The 18980-nt window shown below is 52.9% G+C and overlaps 3 protein-coding genes across 5 annotated transcripts in view; 2 read left to right on the top strand and 1 right to left on the bottom strand.

The window, feature by feature from the left end:
- The window catches only part of SLC31A1 (solute carrier family 31 member 1), a 28518-nt gene extending 23906 nt beyond the window's left edge, over window positions 1-4612 (top strand). For both annotated transcript variants that reach the window (XM_051636562.1, XM_051636561.1), the window contains exons 4-5: window positions 138-306; window positions 929-4612. In XM_051636562.1, the coding sequence (XP_051492522.1) occupies window positions 138-306; window positions 929-1130 (371 nt within the window). In that variant the 3' untranslated portion in view covers window positions 1131-4612. The remainder of the gene's footprint in view (window positions 1-137; window positions 307-928) is intronic.
- A 1629-nt stretch (window positions 4613-6241) lies between these two features.
- CDC26 (cell division cycle 26) lies at window positions 6242-6644 on the bottom strand. The gene is made up of 2 exons (XM_051636570.1): window positions 6527-6644; window positions 6242-6445 (listed from the first exon to the last, which is right to left on the bottom strand). The coding sequence occupies exons 1-2, from the start codon at window positions 6605-6607 to the stop codon at window positions 6275-6277; spliced, it is 252 nt and encodes an 83-aa protein (XP_051492530.1). The 5' UTR covers window positions 6608-6644; the 3' UTR covers window positions 6242-6274.
- Window positions 6645-6853: 209 nt separating this feature from the next.
- Window positions 6854-18950, top strand: PRPF4 (pre-mRNA processing factor 4). 2 transcript variants are annotated; one of them, XM_051636532.1, is made up of 15 exons: window positions 6854-6996; window positions 7735-7912; window positions 11118-11304; window positions 12343-12430; window positions 12912-12991; window positions 13243-13336; window positions 14211-14305; window positions 14615-14673; window positions 15297-15420; window positions 16768-16857; window positions 17155-17277; window positions 17432-17539; window positions 17628-17746; window positions 17899-18121; window positions 18515-18950. In XM_051636532.1, exons 1-14 carry the CDS (start codon window positions 6943-6945, stop codon window positions 18090-18092), a joined length of 1593 nt encoding a protein of 530 aa, XP_051492492.1. In that variant the 5' UTR covers window positions 6854-6942; the 3' UTR covers window positions 18093-18121; window positions 18515-18950. The 2 variants fall into 2 exon arrangements, with proteins under 2 accessions (XP_051492492.1, XP_051492490.1); XM_051636530.1 differs by lacking the exon at window positions 18515-18950 and having other exon boundaries at window positions 17899-18219.
- The last annotated feature ends 30 nt before the right edge of the window (window positions 18951-18980 follow it).

Raw genomic sequence — 18980 nt, 5'->3', positions numbered from 1 at the left:
TTTACCCTCTGTCCCTGCGTGCACACAGTGCCCAGCCACAGCCTGTGCAGTTGTTGAATCACAGTGTCTCTTCTGACGTGTTTCAAAGCAAATGCCTTTTGTTGCACAGATACAAAAATGATTCCTCTTTTTGTCAGAAATGGCTGGTGCTTTTGTGGCTGTCTTCTTCCTGGCCATGTTTTATGAAGGCCTTAAGATTGCCCGAGAGTGTTTGCTCCGTAAATCCCAAGTCAGCATTCGCTACAACTCCATGCCAGTGCCAGGGCCCAATGGCACCATCTTGATGGAGACACACAAAACTGTTGGGTAAGAATTCCACTTCATTCTAAGACACATTTCTTCAGCAGCTGACAGAGGTGAAAACTGGGACAGAGAACACTTTATGCAGCCAGCATTACTCTCTGCGAAGTATATTGATTCCAGACTGGAACTCTGTGCTTGAGTCACTTGGCCACCCTTTAGGATGGGGGACAAAAGCAGGAAGGCAGCAAGGAGTTAGATAAGCTTGGTTTTGTTCCAGAGTAGTAATAAACACATTTGGGGAGCTCCCCAGAACACAATTTGGGTTTTATAGCCAGTGACCCTGACAGAAGATACTTAGGATGCTTCTGCAGACAGGCAGCCAAAGCCTCTGCTCAGAAAAGCTGTTCTGCTTCTTGGGTGTGTGGGTCAAACAAGCTTGTAAAAGTCTCTTTCTCAGCTAAAAGTTTTGCCCTCCCAGCAAGTAGCTTGCTTCCTTTGCTATCAGTCAGCTCTGTGGGGATGAACAGTGACTGGTGCATGCAGAAGTCTATGTCCAGCCTGCTTCTCTGCCATTTCATGCCCACCTGGGCATCCTGTCAGCCTCAGAGCTGCGTTTCCTCTCCGGCTTTGTGTGTTTTCCCGTGTCTCAGGGATGCTGACTGTCCTCTGGGTTTTGTGTTCTCAGACAGCAGATGCTGAGCTTCCCCCACCTCCTGCAGACTGTGCTGCACATCATCCAAGTGGTGGTCAGTTACTTCCTCATGCTGATCTTCATGACCTACAACGGGTACCTCTGCATAGCCGTGGCAGCAGGGGCAGGGACGGGCTATTTCTTCTTCAGCTGGAAAAAGGCGGTTGTTGTGGACATCACGGAGCACTGCCATTAACCCTGGCTGGGCAAGCAGCCTCTCCACCCCACTGCTCTCTTGAAGTGCAGCCATCACGAGGACTGGATCCATTGCTAAGCTGAAAGAGAAAAAAAACCACAAGAAAATCAAGGGGAGTTCACCACGAGTTCCTAGCTGGGGTGCAGGGATGTGAGGAGCTGGGGTGTGCTGCTCCCCCTTGCTGCGGGCTGGCAGCAGGGCTGGCTCTTGAGGGCCCCCTGGGAGCCATTCTTGGCTAGGATTTGCTTTCTTTTTAGATTATGCTGTGATTGAAATTAGTTGGCTGACAGAAATATAGAAATTATTCTTTAAAAAAAAATATATTTTAAATTGTAGATGCTCATCTGTGAGGGTTCTATGAACAGTAGCTAAAGATCAGAGTTGCCAATGGAGACTGTGTGTGTGAATGGCTATTTTAATTTTACTGGTTGTTGGTTTGTTTTTTTTTTTTTTTTTTCAATATGTACATAGTGCCAGGGGAGGAGATCTCCCTGACATTGTGGCTTTTGGGGCCAATGATGCCTTCTGTTGCAGAAGGACTCAGCCTCTGAGGAAGACTTGGTGCTGCACATCAGACGCGCTCAGGAGTCCTGGCAAGGGAGTACTTCAACATAAGTATGTGACCCATCTGCTTCAGGGGGTCTGGATAAGTCTGTCCTCTGAACCCTTCAGAGCATGATCAATGTTGTTAATCATCTGAGTACCCAACAGCTTTACTCAGCTTCATGGAACAATGTTTTGATTTGGCTGCTTTCACTTCCCAATCACGGAATCACCAAGTAGATGCAGAACAACAATTGCATATTAACAGGGAAAAAATATGTTAAATAAACCATTGAACCTGCATTTACTTCATGTTGAATTGGACCTGGATGGATCTAGAGCTAGGTTTTGGGTTTACTAAAACTAGTTCTGTAAATGAGGCAAGAGCTAAATAATCATTTTGTGACACTAAAGTTTAAAATGTCTGAAGGGGGCATTCCTTGGTTGAGGTGAAGGAATTAAAACAACTGTGTTCCTGTAAAGGAGAGATCTGGGGAAGAGAAGAAAGATAAGAATACAGCAGCCTTCAGTCTCTTAAGTGAAGTTTGGGAGCTGATGGGCTTGAGGTGATTAAAAAGTATTCCTGACCCAGATGACTCCTCTTTGTCTTTATAATTATGCTGTGACCTTGCTAGCGTGGAGTTGCAAGGGTTATCAGGGCCAGTGGTGGGCAAGTGTTGTACGGCAGTAAAGAACTTCCCCTTCAGTTCTGAGCTCTGCACATTTCACAGGCAAGACAGGCTGTGACAGGCAGGAACAGCTTCCTGCCTGCCTGGTGCCCAGGGCATGCTCTGGTTTTCTGGAGAGGAGCTTTGGTTTAGCACTTCCTTACTAAACCACTTCTTGTCATAGGGAATGTTGTGCAGAGTTATGAGGCAAAGCTGGAGTCATCATTCTGCCCAGGATGTCCAGTTTATGCCAGTAATTGGTTGAAGGGGAAGATGGTGGAATTTTCAGAAGGGCACTGAAAAACAGGCACCACCTTCAGAGTAGGACTGATTTCAGGGAATCCTTTTGAGATGAAAGGAGCAGGGCACATGCAGTAACAGTGTTTTCTCCAAAGGTACTACTCCCACAAACCCTTTTGGAAAGGCAGTGGGAAATCTGTTATTGCCACAGCCAGGATCTGGAATTGCACCTCTGAAATCAACCATCTTGATGTTAAGTGTTTATTCGGACATCTTGTTCTCTTTGGGCAGTGCAAATACAGAATAAAAGGAGAGGACTTAAAAGCAGGCTCAGGCTTCCAAAGAGCTCCATTCTCTAGCAAATTTGCATGTGATGAAAGAGGCAAAGTTATTCTCGTGGAACAATTCTAGCCACCTCCTGATGAGAGATAGGAGAAGCTCTTCCCCAGTCTGGATCTTTGAAGGAAGTTGTGTCTGTCACAGGTTGCAGAAGGATGCACTGATGCCCTCTCTGCATCTGTCATGAAGGTAACCACCTTTTGTGCCCTCAAGCAATCATGTCTCTCTGTGAGAGCAGAAACCAGACCCTTCCAACCCCCGTGTGAGAGCTGTGAGGAAGTCATGGTGCTTGTCAGAGAAAGCTGAAGCAGTGAAGTGCTGGAGGTGGTTGATGTTTTGAGAACTTTACACTGCAGGGGCTTGATCCCTGCAGGAGTTTGGAGCCAGCTTTGCCCACACTGCTGGAATCTGATTCTCCTGAAGGTGCTGTGGTTGCTGCTGTGGCCAGATGTCTGGTTACAGGGCAGTCATGAATGGCTTTGCATGATGACAACAATTTCTTCATACACCTCTTGCTGTGTCTTTCTCTAAAATAGAACCTCTGCTTGGCCTGATCTTTTTGCTGTTACCTTTTGGCCACCTTTGATTCAAGTGATCAGAGGTGGGTGACCTGGGGATCAGATGATAGCTGTGCCTCTTGCCACACAAATTTGGTTCTTATGTGAGCTTTTCTGCCTCACACTATGTGTAGCACCTGTCCCCTGGAAATTGTTTCCCCCCTGAGGATGAGAACCTCAGTCTTCAAAGGGTCTTCTCCTGCCCACGCTGACACAGAAATGGGCACCCAGCTTTCTCCAGTGTGCAGAGAGGGAAGTGGTGCTGACCTAGCAGTGGTTGGCTGGGATGCAGGAACCTGGGCAGAAGCCTCCTAAGGTTCCCTCCAGTGCCCAGCAGCCTGTGAGGGCAATGGTTGGAGCACTGGGCAGCACTCCAGTTATAAATGGGAGCCCAGGCTGGGCTTTGGGGAGGAGTGTGTGAGGGAAGGTCTGAAGGGCAGGTGGTTAAGGAGAGAAAGGAACCTTTCCAGTCTGTGTCTCCCTGCCAGCTCTGGCCAAGCTTTCTTTTGGTTCAATGTTGACAATCCAGAGATGTCACCTACCTCCCTGTGTCCCAGCCCCCCCTGGTCCACCAGATGCTGCCATGTTGTTGGCCCAGGTTGCTGTTTGCTGTGCCAGAGTCTGAGCAAAACCTGGCCTCACCATTCATGTCTTCTGCCTGCTTTGGGTGCAGCCCCAGCCTTTCTGCTGGCTCTGTGCAAAGTTGTCCTGGTAACACTAAACTCACTCTAAGTAGAGCCTGGAGGGAGGTGAAGACTCTAAAAATTACAAGACTTGAGTAAATGAAGTTTGTCTGTCAACACACATGTAGCATGCTTGGAATGTGATGTCCTGCATCTTTGTATCCTGCTGTTTGGTCTCCACACACTGTGCCTCTGGATTATCATCTTGAAGAAGTGGACAAACTATCTGGGCTGTGTTCATCAGCTGGCTTGCTGGTTTTCTCCGAGTGCCTTTTCAGTTTGTCTGGAGCCAGTCCCACCAAATCCAGCAGGATTTCTAGTTCTGTTTACAGTGGACTGTCATTTTTGGTTTTACTCTTGCTCTTTGTGGAGGTAACTTGTCTAATGTTACTGTGAATGTCAAGAATCCCCTGTATATAATTAACCAATAAAATCGATTGCATTTTACTGTGGTGGATGTGAGTTCTGGAATTTCACATTTGTAAACTTTGCTTACAGAAGAGAAGTGGAAGAACAGTTTTAGGGAGCTGCAGTAATTACTGAGCCCCCTGTGCAGCAGGGAATACCTGTCTCCCTCACAGAGTTTTACTCTGGATTGTCATCATCTGTGCGAGAGAAACAAGGGGCTGGGTTGGGTTTTCATCTCTGTGCCACCAAAGGATGTCTGGAACCTCCTGAGGATGTTTCCCTGTCAAGACTTGGAGCATTCTCTGCCTCAATAGCAGAACAACCCCTGGGAAGTTTGTGGTGTTGGAGCAGCAGCACTGCTCTAGGCCAGACTGTTCTGTGCATCTCCCCTGGCCTGGAATTTGATGCACCCACAACACGTGAAGTGTTAATTTAACATGTCTAGTTTGGAGCATTGCCTGAGACACTGAAAACTGCACCTGCTGGCTGTGCTGGGAGGTGGCAGAAGAGCCCCAGCAGGAGCAGAGATCTTGGAGTTCCCTGCAGGTGTGCTGGCCCCTGCTCTGCCTCCTTCCCCAGTGGAGGGAGCAGCTTCTGAAACCAAAAAACTGCATGTTTTTATACCCTGCTTCCTTCAGGCCACCTGCCTGCACACCTGAGCCCTCCTTTTTGGGGCTCTGCCCTGTCTCACCTTGTGTTACGTGTCTGGGCAGCTGGCGGTGGCACCTGCTGTCAATCCTGGTATAGTCAGGAATTGATCCACCTTTCTGCTCCTTCTGTGACACCATCTATTAAGAAATCCAAGGAATAAACATTGCCAGCAGCCACCTGAAACCCCATCTCAGGGTGACAAACCAGCGCAGCTGGGGAGATGTGCTCCCCGGGGCTGAACGGAAGCACAACAGGTAAAGGAAAAACTGCTCAGACAAAACTGTGGGATGTTGTTCCCAGTCTGCTCCACTCTCTGCAGGTTTGCAGCCAGTCCCTGCTGAGGGCCCAGTCCCCATCCCAGCTGTGACACTGACGAGCAGCTGTGTGGCCATCCCTGTGATATGTTTGGGACTGGGGGATTTTAGCAGAGCTGGGAGCTGTCCCTGGGCTGCAGGAGGGGCTGGGGCAGCCCTGCCCGTCACCCAGAGCTGGGGCACTGCTGCCTGCCTTCACAGGCTGGCACAGCGCGGAGCAGATGCCTCCCAGCACCTCCTCAGTGGGGTCACCAGCTTGTGGGGCTGGAGGTTTAAACGAACACGTTGCACTGGCACCATTTTTCGAGGCACATCACGAGACCCTCTCAAAGACCCTGCTGCAGGGGCACTTCTACCTCCTGGCTGTATCGGGGCACATGCAGGTGCAGGAAACACCCCCTGGTGCTTCCACCCCGCCCCGCACGGTCTCCCCAGCCACATAAAGCACCTCGTGTTATCATTTGGTTTTTTTAAAATAAAAAAAACAAAACAACCCCACATTTATTGAAAACAAAACACTTGGCCAAGGGGCATTCACGGGCGTGTTAACCACACTTAAAAAAACCCCAAAACAACAAACAAACATGACAAGAGGAGGCGGGGATGGCTCGTCCCGCCCGCCTCGGGGCCCTCCCGGCTGCGGGTCCCCGGTCTCCGGTTCCCGGTCTCCGGTTCCCGGTCAGCCGGTCCCTGGCCCCGGTTCCCGGTTCCCGGCCCGGTCCCCGGTTCCCGGGGCCGCCGCTAGAACTCGAAGGAGCCGAAGTGCGCGGCGCGGCTGCCGGCCTTGGGCTGCGGTTTGTAGCCGATGCGGTCGCTGATGATCTGCTCCCGGCTCTTGTGCTCGGCGCCCAGCGCCATCCCCGCCGCCTCCTCCCCCGCCGCCTCCGCCTCCTCCCGCTGCTTCTTGCGGCCCTACGGGGCAAAACGCGGCGGCCTGAGGGAGGGCGCGCCCGGCCGGGCGGGAACCATCCCCGGGGGCGGCCCCGCTCGCACCTCCAGGTCCTTGCGGACGCTCTCGAACTCCTCGATGTCGTCCAGCTTCAGCTCCAGGCGCGTCGGCTTCCGCCGCAGCATCGCGACCCGCCGCCGCCCCGCACTTGCCGCCCCGCACTTGCCGTCCCGCACTTCCCGCCACTTCCCGCCCCGCCCCGCACTTCCCGCCCCGCACTTCCCGCCCCGCACTTCCCGCTCCGCACTTCCCGCCCCGCCCCTCATTCCCCGCCCCGCCCCTCATTCCCCGCCCCGCACTCCCCGGCACTTCCCGCCCCGCACTCCCCGCCCCGCACTCCCCGCCCCGCCCCGCACTTCCCGCCCCGCCCCGCGTGCCCCGGAAGCCGTTGATCAGGCGGCGGGCACCGCGCGGCCTTCGCATCCCTCCGGTCCCCGCACCCGCCGCCTCCCGCACCGCCATGGCCTCCCCGCGGGCAGCCCGGCCCCCCGCGCGGGCCCCCGCGCCGGCAGAGGTGCGTGTCGGGGTGCGGGGGGGGGGGGGTTGGTGCGGCGGGGGCTGCCCCGGGGCCGCTTGCGGGGCCCGGCGGGTGTTCGCTCGGTGCTCCCCGCGACGCGGGGTCTGGGGTCTCCTCGGGAAGGGTCTGGGGTCTCCTCGGGATGGGCCTGGGGTCTTCTCGGGAAGGTCTGGGGGTCTCCTCGGGATGGGTCTGGGGTCTCCTCGGAAGGGTCTGGGGGTCTCCTCGGGATGGGTCTGGGGTCTCCTCGGGATGGGTCTGGGGGTCTCCTCGGAAAGGTCTGGGGGTCTCCTCGGGATGGGTCTGGGGTCTCCTCGGGATGGGTCTAGTGTCTCCTCGGGAAGGTTTGGGGGTCTCCTCGGGAAGGTTTGGGGGTCTCCTCGGGAAGGGTCTGGGGTCTCCTCGGGAAGGTTTGGGGGTCTCCTCGGGAAGGGTCTGGGGGTCTCCTCGGGAAGGGTCTGGGGGTCTCCTCGGGAAGGTCTGGGTGTCTCCTTGGGATGGGTCTGGGGGTCTCCTCGGGAAGGGTCTGGGGGTCTCCTCGGGAAGGGTCTGGGGGTCTCCTCGGGAAGGTCTGGGTGTCTCCTTGGGATGGGTCTGGGGGTCTCCTCGGGAAGGTCTGGGGGTCTCCTCGGGAAGGTCTGGGGGTCTCCTCGGGAAGGTCTGGGGGTCTCCTCGGGCTCCGCCAGCCCCTCGCCTGCTCTGACCAGCACTGACCGTTCTGCCTTTGCCTCCCAGGCCACAAAGACCAAGCCCGCCGAGGAGGGCGAAGCTCCCCCGCCCAAGAGAGCCCCCATCTTCTACGGCAGTTTGGAGGAGAAGGAGAGGGAGCGGCTGGCCAAGGGGGAGGCGGGGCTGCTGGGGAAGGAGGCGATGAAGGCTGCGCTGGAGGCCGGGAACATCAACATCAGCAGTGGTGAGGGTCACAGAGACCTGCCCTGGGTGGGGAGGGACCTGGAAGGGTCAGCTGGTCCAGCCCCCCTGCACAGGGACCTGTGGAACTGGCTCAGGTTCACCTCCTGAAGGCTGGCCCTGAGTGTCTCCAGGGATGGGGCCTCCACCACCTCTTTGGGCCGCCTGTTCCAGAGCTTCACCACCCTCGTAAAGAACTTCTTCCTCATATCTAACCTAAATCTACCCTGATCTACTTGGAGGCCATCACCCTTTGTCCTCTCCCTCCCTGCCCTTGTCCCAAGTCCCTCCCCAGCTTTCCTGGAGCCCCTTCAGGCACTGGAAGCTGCTCTAAGGTCTCCCTGGAGCCTTCTCTTCTCCAGGCTGAACAACCCCAGTTTTCTCAACCAGTCTTTGTAGGAGAGGTGCTCGAGCCCTCAGATCATTTTTGTGGCCCTTCTCTGGACTTGTTCCAACAGGTCCATGTCCCTCTTTTGTTGGGGGCTCCAGAGCTGGACACATTACTCCAGGTGGGGTCTCACAGGAGCAGAGCAGAGGGGCAGAGTCACCTCCCTGGCCCTGCTGGTCACGCTGCTTTTGATGCAGCCCAGGATGCAATTGGCCCTCTGGGCTGCACGTGCACATTGTGTGCTCATGTCCAGCTGTTCCTCCACCAGTACCCCCAGTCTACAGAGCTGCTGTCTGTCATCTCGTCCCCCAGCCTGTACTGATGATGATCAGGATTGCTCCTACCCAGGTGCAGGACCCTTGGCCTTGCCTTGCTCTGGAATGTGACACTTTCAAAAGTCTCTGAATTTTCATAGAATTGTCAGAGTTGGAAGGGACCTCTAGAGATCATCCAGTCCAACTCCCCCACTAAAGCAGGATCCCCTGGAGCACGTTACCTGGGACTGCATCCAGGTGGGTCTTGACTATCTCCAGAGAAGGAAACTCCACACTCTCCCAGGGCAGCCTGTCCCCGGGCTCTGTCACTCTCACTGTAAAGAAGTTTTTCATCATATTTCCATGTCACTTCCCATGTTCCAACTTGTGCCTGTTGCACCTCGTCCTGTCCCTGGGCACTGCTGAGCAGAGTCTGGCTCCATCCTTCTGCACCCACCCTGAGATACCTGGAGGCATTGATAAGGTCTGTCCTCAGCCTTCTCTCCAGGCTGAACAGTCCCAGCTCTCTCAGCCTTTACTCATCAGGGAGATGCTCCAACCCCCTCAGTCATCTTTGTTGCCCTCCCCTGGACTCTCTCCAGCAGTTCCCTGTCTCTCTTGAACTGGGGAGCCCAGAACTTGTCCCAGTTCTCCAGCTGTGGCCTCACCAGGGCAGAGTAGAGGGGCAGGATGACCTCTCTTTTGGCCACAAGGGCACATTCCTGGCTCATGGATCATTTCCTCTCTACCAGGACTCCCAGATCCTTCTCAGAACTGCTTTCCAGCAGTTCCACCCCTAACCTATCTTGGTGCCTGGGGTTCTTCCTCCCCAGGTGCAGGACCCTACACTTGCCCTTGTTGAACCTCATCAGATTCCTCTCTGCCCAGCTCTCCAGCCTGTCCAGGTCACCCTGGATGGCAGCACATCCCTCTGGATTGTCACCACCCCTCCTGGTTTGGTGTTGTCAGTGTACTTGCTGAGGTCACACTCTGTACCCTTGGTCCAGGTCATTGATGAAGATACTGAACAAAACTGGACCAAGTATTGACCCCTGGGGGACACCACTGGCTACTGGCCTTCACCTCGACCCTGCTTCATTGATCACAACCCTCTGAGCTCTCGATCCACCTTTCTGTCCAACCATCCAGCCCACACTCCCTCAGTTTCCTAATGAGGTTGTTATGGGAGACAGTGTTAAAAGCCCTGCTGAAGTCAAGGTAGATGACATCAGGTGCTCTCCCCTCATCCAGTTATGTCATCAGAGAAGGCTACCAGATGGGTCAAGCATGATTTACCATTGGTAAATCCATGTTGACCACTCCCAATAAGTTCCTGTTTGTCAATGTCTTTAGAGATGACATCCAGAACGAGTTGCTCCATCATCTTCCCAGGGACAGAGGTGAGACTAACCAGCCTGTAGTTCCCTGGGTCCTCCTTCTTGCCCTTTTTTGAAGACTAGTGATACTGGCCTTTCTCCAGTCCTCAGGCACCTTCTCCATGACCTTTCAAAGATGATGGAGAGTGGCCCAGAAATAACATCTGCCAGCTCTCTCAGCACTTACTGGTGCATCCCATCAGGACTTGTGGATGTCCAGTTCGGCCAAGTGGTCTGTAACCTGGTCCTCCTCTACTGAGGAGAAGTCCTCTCCAGACATTTCCCTTTGCCTCCAGGATCTGCAGTCCATGCTTTAGCAGTGAAGATTCAAGCAAAGAAGGCATCAGTAACTGCCTTCTCTGTGTCTTCCACCACTAGGGTGCCCACCTCGTTCACCAGTGGACCAACATTGCCCCTGGCCTTCCTTTTTCTATTGATAGACTGAAAAAACCTTTTCTCGTTCTCTTTAACTACAGTGGTCAGGTTGACTTCTGCTTGAGCCTTGGCCCTTCTCATTTCCCCCTGCAGAGCTTCACTACATCTTGGTATTCCTCATAAGTTGCCAACCCCCTTTTCCAAAGGCCGTCAACTTTCCTTTTGTTCCTGAGGTCCAACCAGAGCTCTCTGTTCAGCCAGGCTGGTCTTAAGGGTCCTGGGGATGGGCTTCTCTGCCCTCTTAAGAGTTCCTCCTTGGAGTATGATCAGCCTTCCTGGGCTCCTTTGCCCTTCAGGACTGTCCCCCAAGAGATACTCACAGTCTCACAGTATCCTGGTTGGAAAAGGCCTTGAAGATCATCAAGTCCAACCACCACCCTAACTCTGCCATGTCCACCCCTAAACCCTGTCCCCTGGCACCACATCTGTCTGTTTAGGTGTCTCCAGGGATGGTGGCTCAGCCACCTCCTCAGACAGCCTGGGCCACCAAGTCCAACTCCTGCCCCAGAACAGGACAACCCCGAAGTTCACACCACCCTGAACCACTCTCAGCCATGCTCTGAAGCAGGCCAGAGCCTTCCCTGTGAAGTCCAAGGTGCCATTTCTGCTGCCTCCCCTTGGAGCGTCACTTAAAAACGTGCGGCCGTTGCCGGCACTGCCGCCCCTTTGGGTCTTCCTCTCTGAGGGGGATCTCTCATCCCGCTGCTGCTGGTCCACTTGGCTGCTTCCAATCTCTGGCTGTGCTTTTTCGTCCAGGTGAGGTCTTTGACCTGGAGGACCACATGAGCGAGCGGCAGGCCGAGGTGCTGGCGGAGTTCGAGCGCAGGAAGAGAGCGCGGCAGATCAACGTCTCCACGGACGACTCGGAAGTCAAGGCCTGTCTGCGCGCGCTCGGGGAGCCCATCACGCTCTTCGGAGAGGGGCCTGCAGAGAGGAGGGAGAGGTGCTGTGTCTGCCAGCAGGGAGCTGGGGTTGGCCTTGGAGGTGGAGGTGCAGGGAGTGCTGGCAGGCAGAGAGGAGAGGGGTCTTGAGGTTTTTTTTTCTTAACTTTTCCAAGTCAAATTCAGGTCTTTCTAAGCTTGCCTCCATTGGATTTCATTGAATAGAATCCCAGACTGGTTTGGGTTGGAAGGGACCTTCAAGATCATCTAGTTCCAACCCCCTGCCATGGGCAGGGACACCTCCCACCAGCCCAGGCTGCTCCAAGCCCCATCCAGCCTGCCCTTCAACACTGCCAGGGATGGGGCAGCCACAACCTCCCTGGGCAACCTGGGCCAAGGTCTCACCAACGTCACACCAAAGAAGTTTTTCCTGATGTCCAACCTGAATCTTCCCCTCTTTAAGCTTCAGACCATTGCCCCTTGTCCTCTCACTACACACCTGTGTAAAAAGCCCTACCCCAGCTTTCTTGTAGGCCCCCTTCAGATATTGGGAAGTTGCTATAAAGTCACGAGGGAGCCTCCTCTTCTCTGGGCTGAACAGTTTCAGTAGTTAAAGCAGCAGAATTGAGACCAAGGTAAAAAAGGAAGCATGAACTTCAGTTCTTTTAAGTGGTATCTGTGTAACATTTGGGGGGCAGCAGAGGAGGTGCTGATCTCTGTCTGGTGACTGGTCATAGGGCATGAGAAAATGGAATGTAGCTGAATCAGGGGTAGTTCAGAATGGACGTTGGGGAAAGATTCTTCACTGAGAGGGTGGTTGGTCCCTGGAACAGGCTCCCTGGGGAAATGGTCATGGATCCAAGCCTGTCAGAGTTCAAGGAGCATCTGAATGATGCTCTTACTCATGTGGTTTAGTTTTAGGGAACCCTGCAAGGAGCAGGGATTTGGACTTGAGGATCCTTATGGGTCCCTTCCAACTTGAGAGATTCTGTGTTTCTAAAAACGCTGAGGAGGAAAGAAAGGCAGAGAGTGATGATTTGTCAGGTTACCCGAGAATTCAGAGTGAATTAATTAACACAACTTCATGTGTTTCTTTCCAGGCTGAGAAATATCCTTTCAGTGGTTGGCACAGATGCATTGAAAAAGACCAGGAAAGATGATGACAGGTCCAAAAAATCCAAGGAAGAGGTAACGGTCCTTCCTGTTCCCCCAGTATGAGGGAGATGGATACGACACCCTCTGAGATGCCTTACTTTGATGGTCTCTTCTATGTTCAGGATTCTTCTTTTTTCTCTTTCCAGAGGCCATCTTTTCTGTATTATTTTAGAGGCTTGCTGTAAGGACAGTTTCTGCAGCTCTGGGCTTTCTTTTTACTGGTGGGAGCTGTACATCATGAAGTAAAATGAGTTGGTGTTCAATGGGAATGTTCTTGACGTGGCAGCACATCAGGATCTGAGCTGTAGGACAAAGACTTTGACTTATCTCTTTTAATCCCTCTTTCTGGAGCTTATAGTTATACAAGAGGCCCTTGGAAAGAGGCCTTAACACAGCAAGGTGTGAGAGCAGATGCTGTGGTGGCTCTTCTATACTAAGGAGATTATCTAAGGTAGTGGGATGGAAGAGCAGGATCACAGCAGCTTTTTCTTCAGTTGTGTTCTGTTCCCTACAGTATCAGCAAACCTGGTACCACGAAGGACCACGCAGTCTGAAGACAGCAAGGCTGTGGTTGGCCAACTACTCACTCCCCAGGTGAGGAAAAATGGCACCAATGGAGGAGGGAGATGAGACCTTCTGTAAAATCCAGCAGCTCATCCTGCAGCGGGTGGAGCGGGACACGAGATCAAAGGAGTGGGGAGCACACACTGGTAGACAAGTCCACTGAGCTCAGAGCTTGAGTTCTCAGTGAGTGGCTGTGGTTTTAGCCCAGGCTGGGGGAAGCAGGGGGGGCAGCAGCTGGGCAGGGATGTAGGGGCTTGTGACTCCACCTTTGCTCTCCACAGGGCAGCGAAGCGGCTGGAGGAAGCTCGTCTGCTCAAGGAGATCCCGGAGGCAACCAGGACATCACAGAAACAGGAGCTGCACAAATCCCTGCGAGTAGGTTGGGCAGCTGCTCAGCTGCTGAATTCACAACTTGTTTGCTGATCCTCCATGGAGGTCAGGAAGGGATCAGCTGCCCAGAGATGCTCTCCAGATACCTGTTGTTTTCTGTGCTGTCATCTGCTGAAAAGCTCTGCTTTCTGCCTTTCCCTGGGTTCTGTGGTTCAGAGATGTACTTCCACTGTTCCCTTGCACAGCAGAGGGCTGAGGACACATCCCTGCATTGCCTTGTCACTGGCCTGTAAAGCTGAAGAAATTTATTCCTGGCTCTGTCGCAGGTGTAGCTGGCTAGGAAGGGACTGCCTCCTTTCTTCTTCCTCTGCAATGGTCACGAGTGCATAAAACCAAGGGAATAACAACCAACACAGTAGCACAGCTCATGTTATGGGTGACTCTGAGACACCCTTTTCCAGCACCTCAAGGCAGATTCCCAGCTCAGCCCAGGAGTGAGACACGAGCACACACTGTGCTGCTGCTCCAGTCCTGGTTACACTCAGAGGCATTACCTGCCTCTCCCCCAGCACAGCCTGCTGCCTGCCCTGCTCTCTCTGCTTGCATCCCTGGGTGAGCTGTAGAGAGACCAAAGCTACAGTGAGTTCTGGCAGAGCCACGGTCACAAAGCAAGCCTGTGGGCAGTGGGTGGCTGAGCTGTGCCCCAGCACTGAGCTGGCTCCCATGGCCAGCCTGGCTCCATGGCCCTCCTGCTGGCGGCTGGACTGTTTCCAAGGCAGCTCCTCCCTTTGAAAGTGACTTTCCAAAGGCCTCTGCTGCCTCCTGTGTTCATTTACCTCCTTCAGCTCAGTCTTTGGCCAGGGCTTTTCCTGGGTTGTTTGTACTTTCTGAATTAATTTTAATTTGTGCTTGGTTACAGTCCTTGAATAACTTCTGCAGCCAGATTGGAGACGATCGCCCGCTGTCCTACTGCCACTTCAGCCCCAATTCCAAACTCCTTGCTACAGCCTGTTGGTAAGTTGTGTTTTACAGCACTGGGGGCTGGGAGAGCAGGGCAGGAGTGATGGAGAGGGATGCTAGCAGAGGCCTGTGAGTCGTGAGAGTTCAGAAATGCTTTTTCTTCCTACTCTGAACTCTCTCCTCACCCTGTTTTAGAGCTTAGCAGAGATTTCACTCTGAGCCCACTAGTCCCTGTGGCTGGTTGCTCAGTGTGTGTTGGTCTTTGAGCCACTGGAGACCCCCTGGGCTGTTTTTGCAGCTCTGTGTTTGAGTTGTTCCTTGATGATCCTGTCTCCACTGACATCTGCATCTTGTCTTCAACAGGAGTGGCCTGTGCAAGCTCTGGTCTGTGCCTGACTGCAACCTTGTTCACACCTTACGAGGTAGAGCCACTTTCACTGAGACTGCTTAGTTTTTTTGTTCCTCTCTGAGTTGAGTTCCCATATTTTAATTGCTTTGTGACTCGAATGTCATGTTCTCTGGGCAGGTTTTATTCTGCTGGGAGCATCGCTCAGGCTTGCAGAGCATGGGCATGTGTCTCATAATCAAGAGGAAGTCCTGGCATTTCTCTTAGAGCTAACACCCAAGCTGGCTGTTTCTGTTTCTGAATAGTCCTGTGTTTTGAATCCTGGTTGGAGTTATTTTGAACCAAATACCAGCTTTTTTAGGCAACTCACTTAGCAGTGAAGTTCATTGAAGAGCGGGTCACAACTTTGACTAAATACAAACATCAGGACAAATCTCTTGATTCATATGTTGAATTTTCCCTACATTTGGAGGGTTCCAAACCTTGGTGTTTGATGCTCTGAAGTGGGTGCTGCTGGAAGCACAGGATGGATGTGTTTGGTAGTTACTGCAGAAGTTACTGCAGCTTCACCCAATGTGGGAGGACACTGAAAGTGTTCACTGGTCCCTGGCTAATTAGTAACAGAGAAATGCTGCTTTTCTGAAGAATTGGCCAGGATGACATGGCAGGTTATGAATGTTGATTTTCCTTTCTCTTAAGGACATAGCACCAATGTAGGAGCAATAGTGTTCCACCCCAAAGCCACTGTCTCCATAGAGAAGAAGGATGTCAACCTGGCCTCGTGTGCTGCTGATGGATCCGTCAAACTCTGGAGCCTGGAAAGGTCAGAATGAGACCAGACATGCACAGCTGCAGCAGTGTGCTTTTGGGGTTTATTTTGTGTTACTAAACATTGGATATTTACCATCCTCCTGCAAATATAACCTTTTATTGTAGTGTTAGCAGTGCAATTCCTGGCCTCAGTATGTGCCACCTTCTTCAGAAGGAAAAGAGATCACCCTGATTAGGGGAATCAAGGTGAGGGGAAGTTGTCTGAAAAGAATCAAGTCAGAATTGCTGCTGGGCATTGGTAAACTGCTGTGGGTCATGGATGAAAGATCTGGAGATTGTTTCATTCTAACCTTTCATTTAGGATAAAATTTCCCCTCTTGGCTATTAACAAATCAACTTTAGAGTTACTGGGAAGCACCAGAGTTCAGAGAGGGACTAACCAAGTACATGACCACACTCAAAATTCAGCCTGTCATGAAAACAAGGGGCTCTGTTGTTGCACAGTGTGGTTTTGGGAGGTGGGCAGCATCTCTCTCGATCTGTGAAGAGGAGAATGGTGTCAAATCCCAGCCCAAGCATCAGCTGGGTTGGAGAAGTGGGGCCCTGCAGTGCACCTGGGGCGATGCGGCAGCTCTGAGCCCCTGGGCTGTCCAAGCCCCTGTTCCTAAGGGCAGCAACCTGGTGTGCTGAGGGATGGGCTGTTCATTGGTGTGACCATATCTCTTTGGCTGGCCTGTCAGAGGGAGACTCTAAATGCTGTCCATGTCCTCTGCTGAAGGCTACAGACCTGCTGCCTGTAATTCTGGGAGAATAAATACCCGCTCTGTCCTGCCTGCCCTGCGGTTCCTCAGCACAGCAGGGTTTGCTGTGGGTGGGGGTGTCTTCAGTGTAGTCACAGAAAAGCTTCCTGCTGCCCAGGGGTCTGTGCTTCCTTTCTGCTGTTACAGAGTCACAGAGTGGTTGGGGTTGGAAGGGACCTGTGAAGATCATCTAGTCCAGCCCTGTGCTAGAGCAGGGTCACCTACAGTAGATCCCACAGGAACACATCCAGATGGGTTTGGAATGTCTGCAGAGAAGGAGACTCCACCACCTCCCTGGGCAGCCTGTCCCAGGCTCTGTTACTACTCTGTTATTACTTTCCATGTGCTGTTAACAAGGCCCTCATTAACTTTCAGGAAATATTTATCCCAGGAGAGCTTTACAACCAACATGAGAGTGGATAAAGGGGTTCCACTTGGAGCTTTAGCTGTGTGAACAAAAGGTAGAATTCAGAGTCATTAGTTAAAACTATGATCATCCATTCTGGCTGGTGTTTAATTAGCAGCTCTTGCTGTGATCAGTTTTGGCAAAGCCTGGCTAGAGCAAACCACTTCTGATGATTGTCCTTTCTGTTTTTCAGTGATGAACCAGTGGCAGATATTGAAGGACACAGCATGAGAGTGTCACGTGTGATGTGGCACCCATCTGGGAGGTTCCTGGGCACGACCTGGTATGGAGACTGGTGGCTGCTTTCAGACATGCATGACCATCAGCCAGCTGGCTGGTAGCCCAGTGGGTACCAGTGCTTACCCACAGCAGAGCCCAGCATGGGCAAGGGTTGGCTGTTCCTGGCAGAGGCTGGGCTATTGCCATGTAAATAACAGCAGGTCGCTGGGGTTCCTTTCTCTGCCCCTCATGTGAGACCCTGTTTGTCTCCAGCTATAATAAAATGCCTCCAGAGTCAGAGAAATACCCAGAGACTCCCCCTGGAGACACAGGGAGCTGGACAGATGCTTTGTTTTCACAGCTACGATCACTCGTGGCGCCTGTGGGACCTGGAAGCTCAGGAAGAGATTCTCCACCAGGAGGGGCACAGCAAAGGGGTCTATGACATTGCCTTTCACACCGACGGGTCTCTGGCCGGGACGGGGTGAGTTTGCTTTGCCTCAGGACTGGATGTGAAATATCAGGGGTTTGTTGCTGACTGATGCCAAGTGCCCCACTGATGGCTGCTGGTGAGGCCCAGGGTAGCCCAGCAGTTGCTGAGGACTCCAGAGGGTGACACTCAGCTTCTCTCTTCCCAGAGGTCTGGATGCTTTTGGCCGGGTGTGGGACTTGCGCACGGGGCGCTGTATCATGTTTCTGGAAGGCCACCTGAAGGAGATCTACGGGATCAACTTCTCCCCAAATGGGTAAGGAAAGAACTCGCCTGCTTTATGTAGAAGCTCTGGGTACAAGCCCCAGCTCCCAACAGCGTGTTCTTCCTCCACCCTTGGGCAGGTACCACGTTGCAACTGGCAGTGGTGACAACACGTGCAAGGTGTGGGACCTCCGCCAGAGGAGGTGCATCTACACCATTCCTGCCCATCAGAACCTGGTGACCGGGGTGAAATTTGAGCGTAAGTCCCTCCTGTCCCACCTTCCTTGTCCCTGCTGAGCTGGGAGGGGATGGGGCAGCTCAAAAACCACACGTGGAGGTCAAGAAGCAGAGAACGCTTGTCATTTGTTTATTCTCACATCTCACTTTTTCCCCCTTTCTCATCCTCCACAGCCAATCACGGGAACTTCCTGCTCACGGGCGCCTACGACAACACGGCCAAGATCTGGACTCACCCCGGCTGGTCCCCCCTGAAAACCCTGGCTGGTCACGAGGGGAAGGTGATGGGACTGGACATCTCCCTTGATGGCCAGCTGATAGCAACCTGCTCCTATGACAGAACCTTCAAGCTGTGGACAGCAGAGTAGCTGGGAGGTGCAGCTGCGGAACTGGAAGGGTCTGTGGCTTTCAACTCAGACTTGCTTTTTTTTATATTAAAGAACAAAAAGGAATGGGCTGTTGGAAGGGGCATTTCAGCAGCTGGCATCACTGGCAGGTCTTGGGTCGAGGTGGTTTGGAAACACTTGTGTTTGCCAGGGCTTGGTTGGAGTCAAATCTTGGGTGATTTTTTTTCCTTTTTTAGGACTTTGTTTTTATACCATGGGTGTGCAGCTGCAGTTTTTGTACTGCTCTCTGTGGTCAGGTGGAGATGATCCACCTGCTTCCACCCTCCCTCCCACATTAAGCTCACAGTTTTTCCTCAATCTGTTGTAAATATCTGTAGGGAGCCACACAGCCCCTGTGTGTTAAGCAGCCTGTGTTAACACCCTTCTTGCCTGCTGTTTTCCAGGAGCCTTTGGGAGGAGTCTGGCTTCAAACTTGATCTTCAGTTAAAGAAGGGAAAGCTGTCAGGGTTAGAGGAACACAGCACCTGCCTCCCCTGCACCTGCAGAGGTGGTCTGTGGCTGTAGGGGTCTGCACCCCCTTGTGTTCCCTCACAGTGGGTAGTAAAGGCCAGGAATGTTGATCTTTTCCATGTACCACCTCAGACCTCTCCTGTCCCAGCTCCTTCAGCTGTCTCATGAGCTGGGTGTTTGAAGTCCAGGTTGGCATCTCCTGGTTAGGGTTTTGGCTGTCTCACCTGGGATGATATGAAGGCAGCTCTTTCATGGTAGGGTTGTCTTGTTCTAACACCGTGAGGAGCTTTCTCATGTGTTCTATATTGTTTAAACTGAGATTTTGCAATTGTTGTGTTCTGGAAAATCAAAGCCTGTTTTGGACCTGCACCCTGGCCTCTGGGTCTGACTGAGGAATGG

The sequence above is a fragment of the Apus apus genome, chromosome 19 (assembly GCF_020740795.1).
Source record: "Apus apus isolate bApuApu2 chromosome 19, bApuApu2.pri.cur, whole genome shotgun sequence".
NCBI lineage: Eukaryota > Metazoa > Chordata > Aves > Apodiformes > Apodidae > Apus > Apus apus.
The sequence above is the reverse complement of the archived record's forward strand: the minus strand, read 5'-3'. Positions and strand labels throughout refer to the sequence as shown.

What these genes read in the sequence shown, in the direction of transcription:
- CDC26 (XM_051636570.1), bottom strand. Translation starts at nt 6,607, where the DNA reads ATGCTGCGGCGGAAGCCGACGCGCCTGGAGCTGAAGCTGGACGACATC. An exon ending in GCGTCCGCAAGGACCTGGAG is followed by an intron (nt 6,446 to 6,526) that starts GTGCGAGCGGGG and finishes TTTGCCCCGTAG; the next exon opens with GGCCGCAAGAAGCAGCGGGA.
- PRPF4 (XM_051636532.1), top strand. Translation starts at nt 6,943, where the DNA reads ATGGCCTCCCCGCGGGCAGCCCGGCCCCCCGCGCGGGCCCCCGCGCCG. An exon ending in GAACATCAACATCAGCAGTG is followed by an intron (nt 7,913 to 11,117) that starts GTGAGGGTCACA and finishes TTTTTCGTCCAG; the next exon opens with GTGAGGTCTTTGACCTGGAG. An exon ending in CCTTGTTCACACCTTACGAG is followed by an intron (nt 14,674 to 15,296) that starts GTAGAGCCACTT and finishes CTTTCTCTTAAG; the next exon opens with GACATAGCACCAATGTAGGA.